This window comes from Perognathus longimembris, unplaced genomic scaffold (genome assembly GCF_023159225.1).
Source record: "Perognathus longimembris pacificus isolate PPM17 unplaced genomic scaffold, ASM2315922v1 HiC_scaffold_5867, whole genome shotgun sequence".
Taxonomy (NCBI): domain Eukaryota; kingdom Metazoa; phylum Chordata; class Mammalia; order Rodentia; family Heteromyidae; genus Perognathus; species Perognathus longimembris.
The window spans coordinates 1-13802 of NW_025961341.1; the positions used below are offsets into that span (position 1 = coordinate 1).

Here is a 13802-nt window from a genome sequence, read left to right on the forward strand (position 1 = left end):
AAACTACCACTTGAGCCACAGTTCCATTTCTGGCCTTTTGGTGGCGAATTACCGATAAGATTCCCACAGACTGGCTTCGATCCGCGATCCTCAGGTCCCAGCTTCCGGAGTAGTTAGGATTACAGGTGTGGCACGCCTCTCCCTCCACTTAGGCCCGCCTAGTACTGCCGACAGAAGAAATGACCACAAACTGAGTTGCTCAGATCACTCTATTCTCACCCACACTGAGGCTGGATCCAAGAACAGTCAAGCTGGGAAGCCGAGAGACAGCCCGCGCCGGCCGCCAGCGGTTCCCGACCACCTGCCCCTCCCGGCCAGCGGCTCACGCACAGCCCAGGCGCCGCGCAGCCGCGGAGCGGCTCCGGAAGCCCAAGGGCACTTCCGGGAAGAAGTGGTTCCTTTGGCCCGCCCCTCGCATCCTGACGTGATTCCTCCTGCGCAGGCGTGCTGTCAGTGCCTTTCAACGCCATGGCGGACCCAGAATCCCTGGGCTTTGAGCACATGGGCCTGGATGCCCGGCTTTTGCAGGTACTGGGGAGGCTTGTGGGCTTGGGGACCCTGTTCATCCCTCCGCGCCACCGCAGCCTCCTCACTCGTCGTCTCTCACAGGCGGTCACGGACCTGGGATGGTCGCGACCCACACTGATCCAGGAAAAGGCCATCCCTCTGGCCCTGGAAGGAAAGGACCTTCTGGCCCGGGCCCGCACAGGCTCCGGGAAGACAGCTGCTTACGCGATTCCGATGCTGCAGCAGCTGCTCCACAGGAAGGCGGTGGGTAGCGGGCGGGTCGTGGGGAGGGAGAGAGCAAGCCCCAGTGGGAAGGAAGAAGCCCCGTGCCCGAGGGTTTCTCTTGGCCCCTTATCTGGGGAGGCTGACCCGCGAGAAGCAGGTCCTGTCGTGGCATAGGCCCTAGACTGGAGCCTGCGTCTAGTCCAGACCCTTGGTATAATCGTGTTTTCTTTCCTTTTTTTTTTTTTTTTTTTTTTTTTGCCAATCCTGGGGCGTGGACTCAGGGCCTGAGCACTGCCCCTGGCTTTCTTTTTGCTCAAGGCTAGCACTCTAAGCTGAGGCACAGCGTCACTTCCGGCTTTTTCTGTTTTATGTGGTGCTGAGGAATGAGGCAAACACTCTACCCCTAAGCCATATTCCCAGTTCCTCCTTGGTATAATCTTGAACAAACCACTTTATTTCTGTTCTTCTGTAAAAAGGGGGCATGACTCTTTTTTCCACTTAAAAGAGTCATTGGGAGAGTCCAATTACTCTTAAATTATGTTATTCTCATATTGCAGCTCCACAAGTTACTTTTTTTTTTTTTGTGTCAGTCCCGAGGCTTGAACTCAGGGCCTGAGCACTGTCCCTGGCTTCTTTTTTTGCTCAAGGGTAGCACTCTACCACTTGAGCCACAGCACCACTTACGGCTTTTTCTATGTATGTGGTGCTGAGGAATCGAAGCCAGGGCTTCATGTATAGGAGGTGAGGACTTTACCACTTGACCATATCCCCAGCCCCACAAATTACCTTTTTTTAAACACATGACAAAGATCTTAATTTTATTTATTTATTTATTTTTGCTAGTCCTAGGGCTTGGACTCAGGGCCTGAGTACTGTCCCTGGCTTCTTTTTGCTCAAGGCTAGCACTCTACCACTTGAGCCAGAGCGCCACTTTCTGGCCGTTTTCTGCATATGTGGTGCTGTGGAATTGAACCCAGGGCTTCATGTATAGGAGGCAAGCACTCTTGCCGCTAGGCCATATCCTCATCCCCACAAGTTACTTTTTTTTTTGGCCAGTCCTGGGCCTTGGACTCAGGGCCTGAGCACTGTCCCTGGCTTCTCTTTGCTCAAGGCTAGCACTCTGCCACTTGAGCCACAGCGCCACTTCTGGCCATTTTCTATATATGTGGTGCCGGGGAATCGAACCCAGGGCTTCATGTATACAATTTAGGCACTCTTGCCACTAGGCCATATTCCCAGCCCCACAAGTTACTTTTTAACCAAGTAATTTTTTGAATGCAGTGCCTAGGATAGCCTTGAATTATGTTTTGAATGTAGAGTGAATAGTTGATGGTAATGCAATTAATGGGTCAGACTGTTCGCTAGAGGTAGGGAAAAGCATCAGTGATATGCACTTCTGGGTGAAATCTTTTAACTTATCGTCTTACAGATAGGTCCCGTCGTGGAACAGGCTGTGAGAGGCCTCGTTCTTGTTCCTACAAAGGAGCTGGCACGGCAAGCCCAATCCATGATTCAGCAGCTAGCTGCCTACTGTGCTCGGGATGTGCGGGTGGCCAATGTCTCAGCTGCAGAAGACTCAGCTTCTCAGAGGTGGGTGAAAGCTACAGGGAAGGAAGCTACTCACAGATGTGGGAGTGTGTGTGTGTGTGTGTGTGTGTGTGTGTGTGTGTGTGTGTGTAGCAAGAGAATGGTCTGGTCAAAGGTGAGATTTCAGCAACTGAATTTTTTCCTGAAAGAGTTATTTTGCCATTTGCAGAGCTGTGCTAATGGAGAAGCCAGATGTTGTGGTGGGAACCCCATCTCGCATATTAAGCCATTTGCAGCAGGACACCTTAAAACTGCGAGACTCCTTGGAGCTGTTGGTAGTTGATGAGGCTGATCTTCTTTTTTCCTTTGGCTTTGAGGAAGAGCTCAAGACTATTCTCTGGTAAGGAAACAAGGGGAGTAGTTCCTAGTGGAAACATCTATAGGTAGCTACTTGGGACTGGAGAGGAATGGGTAGAAGTTTACCTTCAATAATTAGAGGCTGGTTGCTGGAGCCTAACTAGGCTGTTTTCTTTCAGTCACTTACCCCGGATTTACCAGGCTTTCCTCATGTCAGCTACTTTTAATGAGGATGTACAAGCGCTGAAGGAACTGGTTCTACACAACCCGGTAAGAGGCACTGAGGGAGAGTCTGGAGCTATAATAGGCATAGAGATCCTTAGAGGACTTTGTCCTTCACAGAGGAAACCTTTGGTGTTTTGAGTGGGACTATTATCTTTGGATGTGTCATCTCTGGTTCAAAGGCATTGAAAGCCAAGTCATCCAAAATCATCATGTATTTCTAAAGGGCCTTATTCAAACTGTACTTTGCCTAAAAGCCTAAGCAGAAGCCCGTCTATTCCTCAGAGATTGCTTTGAGTGGTATAACCAAAATTGTAAGGCCAGAATTTTCCCCTGATGTTACTTTTACTCTTTAGAAGACCTATTGCTGTTGGCTTTCCTTATGCAACATTGTTGTCTGTCCAAGTTTTTCTTTACCTTAGGTATATTATACATAGTTTCTGTACACCACAATAGTTAGGGAACTTTCTATTTCTCTCTTTTTTTTTCCCCTGATGATCTTGGGGCATGAATTGAAGACCTGGATGTTGCTGCTGAGCTTTTATCGCTCAAGGCTAGCTCTCTACCATTTGAACTACACTTCAGGCTTTTTTCTCAGTAGTTTATTGCAGATAAGAGTTTACAGTCTTTCCTCCTTGGGCTTAAGTCTGGATTGAACTGTGATCATCAGATCTCAGCCTCCTAAGTAATTAGGTTTACAGTCCTGAGGCACCAGTGCTTAACTTGGCACTTTATATTTCTTTTTTCTTTTTTTTTTTGGTCGGTCATGGGGCTTGAACTCAGTGCCTGGGCACTGTCCTTGAGCTCTTCAGTTTAAGGCTAGCACTTTATCACTCTGAGACACAGCACCTCTTCCAGTTTTCTTATGATTAATTGGAGATAAGAGTCTAATGGACTTTCCTGTCCTGGTTAGCAGGATCTGATCCTCAGATCTCAGCCTCCTGAGTAGCTAGGATTATAGATGTGAGCTATCCAGCCAGCAATTTATATTTCTTAGGCTATAAAACTGAAGGATTTGGGTGCTCCAGAAATCTTTAAAGTTCTGCCTACTCTGTACTGAAATGTAAGTGCTTTGGGTGGCAAGGCAATAGCCATGGCATCTGTCTTCTCTTTTTCTCCTTACCACAGGTCTGTCTTTTCCCAGGTTACCCTCAAGTTACAGGAGTCCCAGCTTCCAGGGCCAGACCAGTTACAACAATTTCAAGTGGTCTGCGAAACTGAAGAAGATAAATTTCTGCTGCTCTATGCCCTGCTCAAGCTGTCGTTGATACGAGGAAAATCCCTGTTATTTGTTAACTCTTTGGAGCGGGGTTATAGGCTTCGCCTATTCTTGGAACAGTTTAGCATCCCCTCCTGCGTGCTCAATGGAGAACTCCCACTGCGCTCCAGGTTTGACATCATATTGCTTAGCAATAAGTTTTGCAAATTCTTGGGTGCCAACAGTTAATCTGATGCCAATTAAAATACAACTATAGCCTCCCTGAATATAGAATATCACATTCCAGCCTCTGTGAACATGAAGATGTCTCCCCCAGTTTGGGACGAGATGTGATGTGATTCCTCCAGCTCTCCTCAAAATGGAAAGTGTCACCTCCATTTCCGGAACATGGAAGGTGTATACTGCTGAGCGTCTCAAAATGGAATGGATCATTCTCTAGCTTTGCTCAAAGGAACATGCCTGTTCTCTGTCCCCTGAGCAAGGATAGATTTTCTTTGTCCTCAGCTTGGAAAGTTTCTACTGCAGATGTCTTCATGCTGAAGTACATGCACTCTAGCTCTCCTCAGGGTGGATTTCTTTCTTCCAGATCTGAGGAAGGTAAATGTCAAGTCTAAGCTTGTTCTGCCTGAATCCATCTCCTTCTGCTCACTCGGTGCAAGGAGTACATATAGTATTATTATCTTAACATGATATCCAGAGGCACTGAGTGTATATGTGCTAATTGACCTTAGGATTGAAGCCTTCTGGTTTATCTCTCCCTAGGAAGTTAGGTGTAATTTTGTTGTCTCTTTATCATGATGTCATATTTGTTTTCTCTCTTCTTCTCCTGAGGTTTTTTATTTCTCTTCTCAGATCATGGGCTTGATTTCTTCTCTCTCCCTTAAACATGTGATCTATTCATTTGAGCTCCTTCACAGAATATATGTCTTCTCCAGACCTACTATTCCAGGAATCTGTGTGCAGATAGCTAAACAACATAGCATGAGACTCCTGTAGTCTTCAACATAGAGCCAATGTCTCTATACGATCTAAGTATGAAATCCGTTTATCAGCTCTACTCAGTGAAGAACGTGTTTACTTACCATGGAATATATTTTCAGATTAATTGAGTTTTTCTCACAGAGGTAAGTGTTAACATGGGGTCTCTTTATTATGAACTATTCCTTCTTTCCCCTTCCCAGAATGAATCCAATTTTTGCAATCTATCATCAGGTTGGAATCCATCTGATCAGATTGAGATCAGAAGATCTTGGTTCCAAGACAGCTTGTGCAGAGAAGTTTGTGATGCTGATGTGCAAATAAGCTGGAAGTGAATCAGACCTCAAGTGGTTGAGCATTAGCCTTGAGTAAAAAAGCTCAGGGATAGTGCTCAGGCCCTGTGTTCAAGACCTGTCACCTGCACAAACAGAAGAAAACCAAAACTAAACCAAAACACAGAATGGAGTGAGACTTGAGCATCTCTCTCAGTCTGCAATGCCTTTATTTGATCTGTCCTCTTAAAAGAAGGTATCTCAATTAGTTTTCATCAGCAAGAAATGTGTACTATCTTTTTCCTGAGTAGAGATGTGTCTTTTCCTCTTCCAATGAGATGCATTGCCTACATGTCTTTTCTTCAAGCAATCCTTCTCTTTCATGTCAGCTCATCAAGTTAGATTTCCTTTGAACTATCCATCAGAATGTATGTTTCCTGTATTTGTCCTAAATGAGGAAGGCTTTGATTTCTGTTTCAGTAGGCATTGAACCCAAGTATTCAGTTGCCCTGTGTATCGAGTGGGGTCATCATGGTGTATTTCTTCTCCAGCACGTTGGCCATGGACTCTATGTCTCCAGCAGTTGTGATCCTGGCATATGGGTACTCAGCACTATGTGTCTCTCAACATCTGCAGACATGATGTATCTCAGGTACAGCATTTGTAAACAGGGTGCATGTCTTCTCAAATTGGGGGAGTATTTAAATTGCCTCTTGTAAATCTCCTAAGAATGGACAGTGTCTCCTCCATCCTCCAGAGCATGAAAGGTGTGATGCCAAGTGTTTCACCAATGACTAAATCTCTTCCAGCCTTTCTCATGTGGAAAGTCCCTTTTCTGTCTCCCCTGAGCAAGGAATGGATTTTCTTTGACTGCATTCAGTCAGAAAAAAGCATTGACTCCAGTTTTCCTGTGCCTGAAATGCATGTCTTTTAGTTTTCGTCAGGATGGATCTACTTCTTCCAAATATGCAAATGGACCTGATGGTCTAGGCTCATATTGGCAAGAAGCAATCTCCTTCAGACCCCAGGAAATTGCACCACTAGTGTAATTCTCCTTAGCTCAAATGTGTCTATTGCTCGATAGGGAGGGAACAGCACACATGTATTCCATTCTCCCATTGTTCAAACCATCTAGTGTGGCTCTGGTCAGCAAGGTGAATATGTAGTTCAGGTGACTTTCTCAGGAATCCACCTGTCCCCTTCTGGTAAGGATGGAATGGATATATGCTCCCCTCCACAACTGTTCTCGTAGGCATGGAATTTGTGTCTTCCAGCTCTTCTCAGGAAAGTGAGTGTTATTTTGCTTTTTCTTAGCACAAAATCATATTCTTTGCTCTTTTCCCTTGTCATTTTTCCTCTCATTCTCTTTTTAGACATTTGAAGTGATCGTGGGCTCTCTCTCGACTTCCCCTCGCTTGGGGGGAAGGGGCTTATCTGCCCCTTCCTGGGTGGTCCTTTATCGCTCTCACCTCGGAGCGATGGCCACAGGTAGCCTCGTCTTTCCTGGAATTCCCCTCGCTTTGGGGGGAAGGGGCTTGTCCGCCCCTTCCTGGGTGGTCCATTACCGCTCATGAGGGAGCGATGGCCACGGGTAGCCTTGGTGGCGTGTGGTCGCAGGGTGCCCCAAAGCCGCCAAGAAAGACAGGGGCGCGTGGTTCCCTGGAGAAAACCTCTAGGGCTTCTGTTTATTCAAATGAGGAACCTCCCAGATATACTCCAAAGGCAGGCACAAGTGAGGGGCCCCTGATTGGTCCCAAGCAGCTGTCCCTCAAGTGATGTCAGACTTCCTTCTCTTCCTGTTAAAGACAGGAAGGGGAGGGACAGGCTGAGGTCAGCTGTGGCCCCTTAAAGGTGCAGCTGACCCCAACAACTGATTTCTTCAGATCCTCCCCTCCATAGGATTTATCCTTATGACCGCCTTCACAGGATTTAAGTTTTTCCAGCTGTACTTGACATGAAATTTACTGGCAGCTACCCATTCGGGCATAGCATGGATCTATTCTAGTCTCCTGCAAAATAGGAGGGATGTCCCTGGTACCCTTAGTATGCAGTGCATAGGAAGGAGGTATTGTGTTACCATGTAATAATCTCTCAGCTTTGTTATGATCTACTCAGATTTCATTTTCAGAAAGATAAGTATCTGCTTGAGCATTCTTCAGTGTGGAATCTTTCTTTAACATTTTGCCTTTGCTTGCAGTGCATTTCCTCTAGAAGTTTTTAGCAAGAAATGTGTGGATTCCAGCTCTCTCCCTCAAGCAGTGTACCAACTGTAGACTTCCCTAAGTAGGATCCATGTTATCTGGATGTTACCATGGCTGGTGTTGAAGGCAACGTGTGTGTCCTCTCCAGTCTTGGTCAGCCAGGAGTCTGGCTGGTAAGAGTGATCCTTGTCCTCGAATATGTGTGCTGCAGCTCTGGTCAGCCTGGATCTTGTGCAGGTCCTCCACATGGGCAGAGAATGGATGTGTCCACTGATACTGTGTCATCTTGACCTCCTCCCCAGGGAAATATGTTACTCTTCCTCCTCCTCTTGGCATGAAATGCATGCCCACGTGTTCAGTGTGGAAAGTATATTTTCAACCTTCACAAAGCATGAAATGCATTTCATGCAGTCCATTTGAGAATGCATGTCAAGCACCAATGATTTCTACCTGTAATCCTATTTACTCAGGCAGCTAAGACCTGAGAATCCCTGTTCTAAACCCACTTCTGCATGATAGACTGTTGAGAGTTTTATCTGAACTTATCCGCCAAAAAGCTGCAAGTGGAGCAGTGTCTCAAGTGGTAGAGTGCTATCCTTGATGCTTTGACTTGGCAAGGTAGTCATAAAACCCATAAACACAACGCCCAAACCCAGAATTCAGTGAGAAATATCCTTCACTACTCAGCCCCTATTTAGGTTCTCATTGTGTCAAGGAATCTAATTTAGCTTGCTTCAGCAGGAAATTTGTCAGATTCTCAGCAGAGATGAGACTTCAGTTTCCAACACTGGACATGTTGAATATGTCTTCTCCATTGTTGGACATGTGGATTATGTCTCCTCAAGGGTTGTGCATGTGGAATATGTTTCTTCTAGTTTTTAGGATGTTCAATATGTCTCCATGTTTTTTGGCAAGTGGAAAAATCCTATCCAATTTTGGGCAGTTAGAAGATGTCTCATCAAATTTTGAGCATGTGAAATATATGTCCTTCGGTATTGTCTCGGTGGAATATGCTTTCTCCAGAATTGAGCATGTGGAATAATTTCTTCAAGTTTTTTTTTTTTTTTTTTTTTTTTTGCCAGTCCTGGGCCTTGGACTCAGGGCCTGAGCACTGTCCCTGGCTTCTTCCCACTCAAGGCTAGCACTCTGCCACTTGAGCCACAGCGCCGCTTCTGGCCGTTTTCTGTATATGTGGTGCCGGGGAATCGAACCTAGGGCCTCGTGTATCGGAGGCAGGCACTCTTGCCGCTAGGCTATATCCCCAGACCTCAAGTTTTTGACATGTTGAAATTGGTCTCAACCAATTTTGCACATGTGGAATGTGTCTCCTTCAGTTTTTGGCATGTGGAAATGTCTCCTCCCATTTTGGGCACATGGATTAACTCTCCAATTTTGAGCATGTGGGAGATGTCTCATGCACTTTGGTCATGTGGAAGATGTCTCCTATTGTTTGGGGCATGTGGAGTATTTCTCTTCCAGTTTTAGAACTGTGGAATATGTGTCCTTCAGATTGCACATGTGGAATATGCCTCCTCCACAATTGCTAGCATGTGGAATGTATGTCCTCCAATTTTGGGTATGTGAAATATATTTCTGTCAGTTAAGGGCATATGCAAGATGTTGCCTCCAGTTTTGGTCTTGTGCAAGATATGTCCTACAGTTCTGCCCATGTAGAATAGGTTTGCCACAGTTTGGGGCATGCAGATTATGTCTCCTCCAGTTTTTGGCATGTGGAATATATCTCTTACAGTGAGAGCATGTGGAATATGTCTCCTTCAGTTTTGGTCATATGTTTGGTGTCTCCTCATATTTTGGGCACGTGAAATTACCTTTTCCTGTTTTGTTCATGTAGAATATGTCTCCAACTTTACACATGTGAAAGATGTTTCCTCCAGTTTTTGCCGTGTGAAATATATCTTCTTCAGTTTTGGGCATGTGGATGAAGTCTCATTCAGTGTGGGCATATGGAATGCATTACCTCCAGCTTTTGGCCTATGGAATATATCTCCTCCAGTTTTTGGCACGTGAAATATATGTATCCTCCATTTTTCAGCAAGTGGAATATATGTCTTCCAATTCTGGGTGTGCAGAATATGTCTCCTCCAGTTTTGGTTGTGTTTAAGATGTCTCCTCTAATTTTGGGCACATGAAGATGTCTTCTTCCGTTTGGGGCATGTGAGTATGTGTCAATTTTTGGCATTTGGAATATGTCTGCTCCCATGTGGGTGGAACATGGCTATTCCAGTTGTGCATATAGAATAAATGTCCTTCAATTTGGGGCATGTGCACCATATCTCCTCCTGTTTGGGGAATGTGGAGGATGTCTCCTCTAGTTTATGCATGTGGAATATGTCACTTCTGGTTTTTGGAGCGTGGTATATGTCTCTTCCAGTTTTCTAAATGTGGAAGGTACCTCTGTTGTGTTTGGCAATTGGAATATGTCTTATCCACTTGTGTGGAAGGTGTTTCCTCCAGGTCGGGCATGTAGAATATGTCTCTTCTTGATTTCAGCATGTGGAATACTACATATTCTCCAGTTTTGGCTCTGTAGAATATATCTCTTCCAGTTTATGGAACATGGCTTATGTGTGTTCCAATTTGGGCACGTGGAATATGTCTCCATCAGTTTTGGGCAAGTCGTCTTCTGCAGCATTTGGCATGTGGAATACATATGGTCTAGTTTGGGGCATGATAAAGATGTGTCCTCAAATTTTGAGTATGTGGAATATGTCTCCTCCAGTTTTGGACATTGGTAATATGTCTCCTCCAGGTTTGTGCATGTGGAATATGTTTCCTCTTGTGGGCATGTGGAATGAGTCTCCTCTACTTTTGGCCATGTGGAAGATATTTCCTGCAGGTTTGTGAATATGGAAGATATCTACTCCTATTTAGGCCTGTGGAACATGCTTCCTCCAGTTTGGGTATGTGGAAGATGTCTCGTGCACTTTCCAGCATGTGGAATATGTATCTTCCTTTTGGAGCATGTAGAAGATGTATTCTCCAGTTTTTAGCATGTGTAAGATTTCTCCTCCAGGTTTATACATGTGGAATATGTGTCTTCCAGTATTCTTCATGTGTATTAATACTATTCCATTTTTGCACATGTGTATTATTTCTCCTTCAGTTTTTGACATAGGGAATACATGTCCTCCAATGTTAGGTATGTGGAATTTGCCTCGAACTGAGGGCATGTGGAAGACGTCTCCTCCAGTGTTGGCCATGTGAATGATTCCTCCTCAACTTTTGAACTTACGGAAGATGTCTACATCAAATTTGAACATGTGGAATATGTCTCCTCCAGTTTTTGGCATAGGAATATATGTCCTCCAATTTGGGGTGTGTGGAAGATGTCTCCTCCTGTTTGGGTCATGTGGAATATGTCACTTGCATTTTTCAGCCTTTGGAATATATGTCATTTTTTGTCATGTGGCATATGTCTCCTAATTTAGGGCATATGGAATATGTCTCCTCCTATTTTGGTTATGTGTAAGATGTCTCCTTGAATTTTGGGCATATGGAAGGTGTCTTCTCCAGAGGATGCGTGGAATATGTCCCTCTCAGTTTTTGGCATTTACAATAGGTCCCCTCCAACTTTGTGCTTGTGGAATAAGTCTTACCTAGTTTGGGCATATGCAATAAACTTCCAATACGAGTATATTGATGATGTCCAGTCCAGTTTTGGAAATGCAGTAGATTTCTACTCTATCGTTTTGCCTGTGGAATATGTCTCTTCCAGTTTTTTGCATGTAGAATATTTATTTTCCATTTTGGGCATGTGGAATATGTGTCCTCCAGTTTTGACCATGTGGAAGATGTCTCCTCAATATTTGTGCATGTGGAATATATATCCTTAGGTTTTGGAAAGAGAGCATATGTGTCTTCGCGGTTTGTGCTTGTAGAATAGGTTTCTTTCGGTTTTCAGCATATGGAATGCATCTTCTCCAATTTTGTGCATGTGGAATGTGTCTCCTGAACTTTGAGGCAGGAAGAAAATGCCTGATCTATGTTTGTTTGTGTGGAACATATTTCCTCCAGTTTTGGACACCGGAATGTGTCTTCTGCAAGTTGTACTTGTGGAATAGTTCTCTTCCAGATTGACCATAAGGAAGATATCTTCCTTATGTTTGTGCATATGGAATATATGTTCTCCAGTTTTGGAAATACAGAATGTCTCTTCCAGTTTTGTGCATGTGGAATATGTCTTCTCCGGTTTTCAAACTATGGAATAAATCTCCAATTTTGTGCATATGGAATATGTATCCTCCATTTTCGTGCACATAGAAGATCTCTTTTCCAGTTTCTCGCATGTGGATGATGCCTTCTCCAATTTTGAGAATGTGGAATTTGTTTTTTTTTTGGCGTGTGGAATCTCTTCACCAATGTTGGGCAGGTTGAAAATACCTGCTCTTTTGGGGGCATGTGGAATATAGTTCGTCTAGTTTTGAACACGTGGAAGATGTCTCCTCCATGTTTGGGCATGTGGAATATATATCTTCCAGTTTGGGGCATGGGGAATATATTTCCTCCCATAATGGTCTTGAGGAATATATCCTCTCCAATTTGGGCACGTGGAAGATGTCTCATCCAGGTTTGTGCATGTGGAATATATCTTCCAGTTTTCAGTGTGGAATATATGTGCTTCTGTTTGGGGACAATGGAATATCTCTTCCAGTTTGGGGCAAGTGGAACATGTCTCATCCAGGTTTGTTACTATGGAATATAACTTTTCCATTTTTCAGCCTATGGAATATATGTGCTTCAGTTTTGGGATTGTGGAATATGTCTCTTCTACTTTTAGGCATGTGGGATCCATCTCCTCCTTTTTTTGGACATGTGCACTATATCTCCTTCAATATTGGGCCTCTGGAATCATATCCATCTGTTTCAGGAATGTGGAATATGTCTCCTCCAGTTTAGGACATGTGGGATATGTCTCCCATTTGGGGCATGTGGAATACGTCTGTTTGGGGCCAGTGGACCATGTTTCCCTTCAGGTTGGGTTATGTTAATGTTGTCTCCTCCAGTTTGGGCTTGTCATAGATGTCACCTCCAGGTTTTGACATACGGAAGATATCGTCTCCAGTTTGGGCCTGTGGAAGATTTCTTCTCCAGTGTTGTATATATGCAATATGTCTCCTCCAGTCTTGGGCATGTGGAAGATATCTCCTCCAGTTTCCAGCTTGTGGAAGATGTCTCCTCTGGTTTCCATTTTGTGGAAGAAGTATGCTTAGGTTGGGGGTATGCAAAATGTATTTCCTCCCCTTCTGGACACTTGAAATATGTATCCTTCAGGTGTGGGTCAGGTCTCCTAAGTTCAGTACATTCCTTCTCCATTGTCATGGGCATGAAATGTTTGGACTTCAGGTTGTCTCCGCTGAATAGGCTTCTCTAGCCTTCTTCATGTGGAATTCGTACGATGTAGTAGCGCTCAGCTTGAAATGTGTCTACTCTAGTTCACTGCATAAAATCTATTACTACCAGCACTCTTAAAGAAAGATTCTATTGATCCCAGTTCTTGTTAGAATGGGCAATGTCAAGGCCATGTTTGTCCAGACTGAAGTCCATCTCCATTTGCTCACTCCATCAAGGAATATGTCCACTCCAATTTTTTTTTAATCATGGGATATGTCTGCCAAGTATCTGGAGAGCAGGAAATGGATATGTTCAGTGTTCTCCAGCTTAACTACCATGGATCCAGGTCTCTGCAGGAAGGTAAAGGTTAGATAATTTTTTTAGAGAAAGTATTTCCCACTCTCCTTAGCATGGGAATCATGTGCTCCTGTTTCTCCTTGGCATGGAATGCATCTATTCCAGCTCTCCTCAGGAAGGTGAGCAATATTTGGAGTAAGCATTTCTTAGCATGGAACTATGTCCTTCCTGTATCCTTATGCAGGAAAATTATCTTTTCAGTCTGTCTGCTACTTGGACTATGTTCTTGAGTTCATTCATCATCGTCTATGTCTACCCCATCTCTCTGCAGGAAGGAATGAATCTAATGTCGTTCTTGGTAGCATGGGAAACATGGAATGCAGCTCTCCTTAGGAGGTAAGTATCATCTCCAGCTTTCCTCTTTATGTAAGCTCTCTACTGTAGCAGTGCTTAGACTGGAGTGAATCTGTCTAGGAATATTCCTTACTTATAGAGTGCTTGCCTAGCATGCATGAAGCCCTGGTTTCAATACCTCAGTACCATATAAGCAGACAAAGCCAGAAGTGGTGCTCTGGCTCAAGGGGTAGATTGCTAGCCTTGAGCACTCTCGTTCTCAGGGCTGGCACCTGAGAGGCTCAGGGACAG

At 44.5% G+C, this 13802-nt stretch overlaps 1 protein-coding gene across 1 annotated transcript; it reads left to right on the plus strand.

The window, feature by feature from the left end:
• The first annotated feature begins 369 nt into the window (after window positions 1–369).
• Window positions 370–4285, plus strand: LOC125345533 (probable ATP-dependent RNA helicase DDX56). Its single transcript, XM_048337664.1, has 6 exons — window positions 370–528; window positions 610–771; window positions 2162–2322; window positions 2489–2659; window positions 2796–2886; window positions 3983–4285. Exons 1-6 carry the CDS (start codon window positions 469–471, stop codon window positions 4283–4285), a joined length of 948 nt encoding a protein of 315 aa, XP_048193621.1. The 5' UTR covers window positions 370–468.
• Window positions 4286–13802: the final 9517 nt, after the last annotated feature.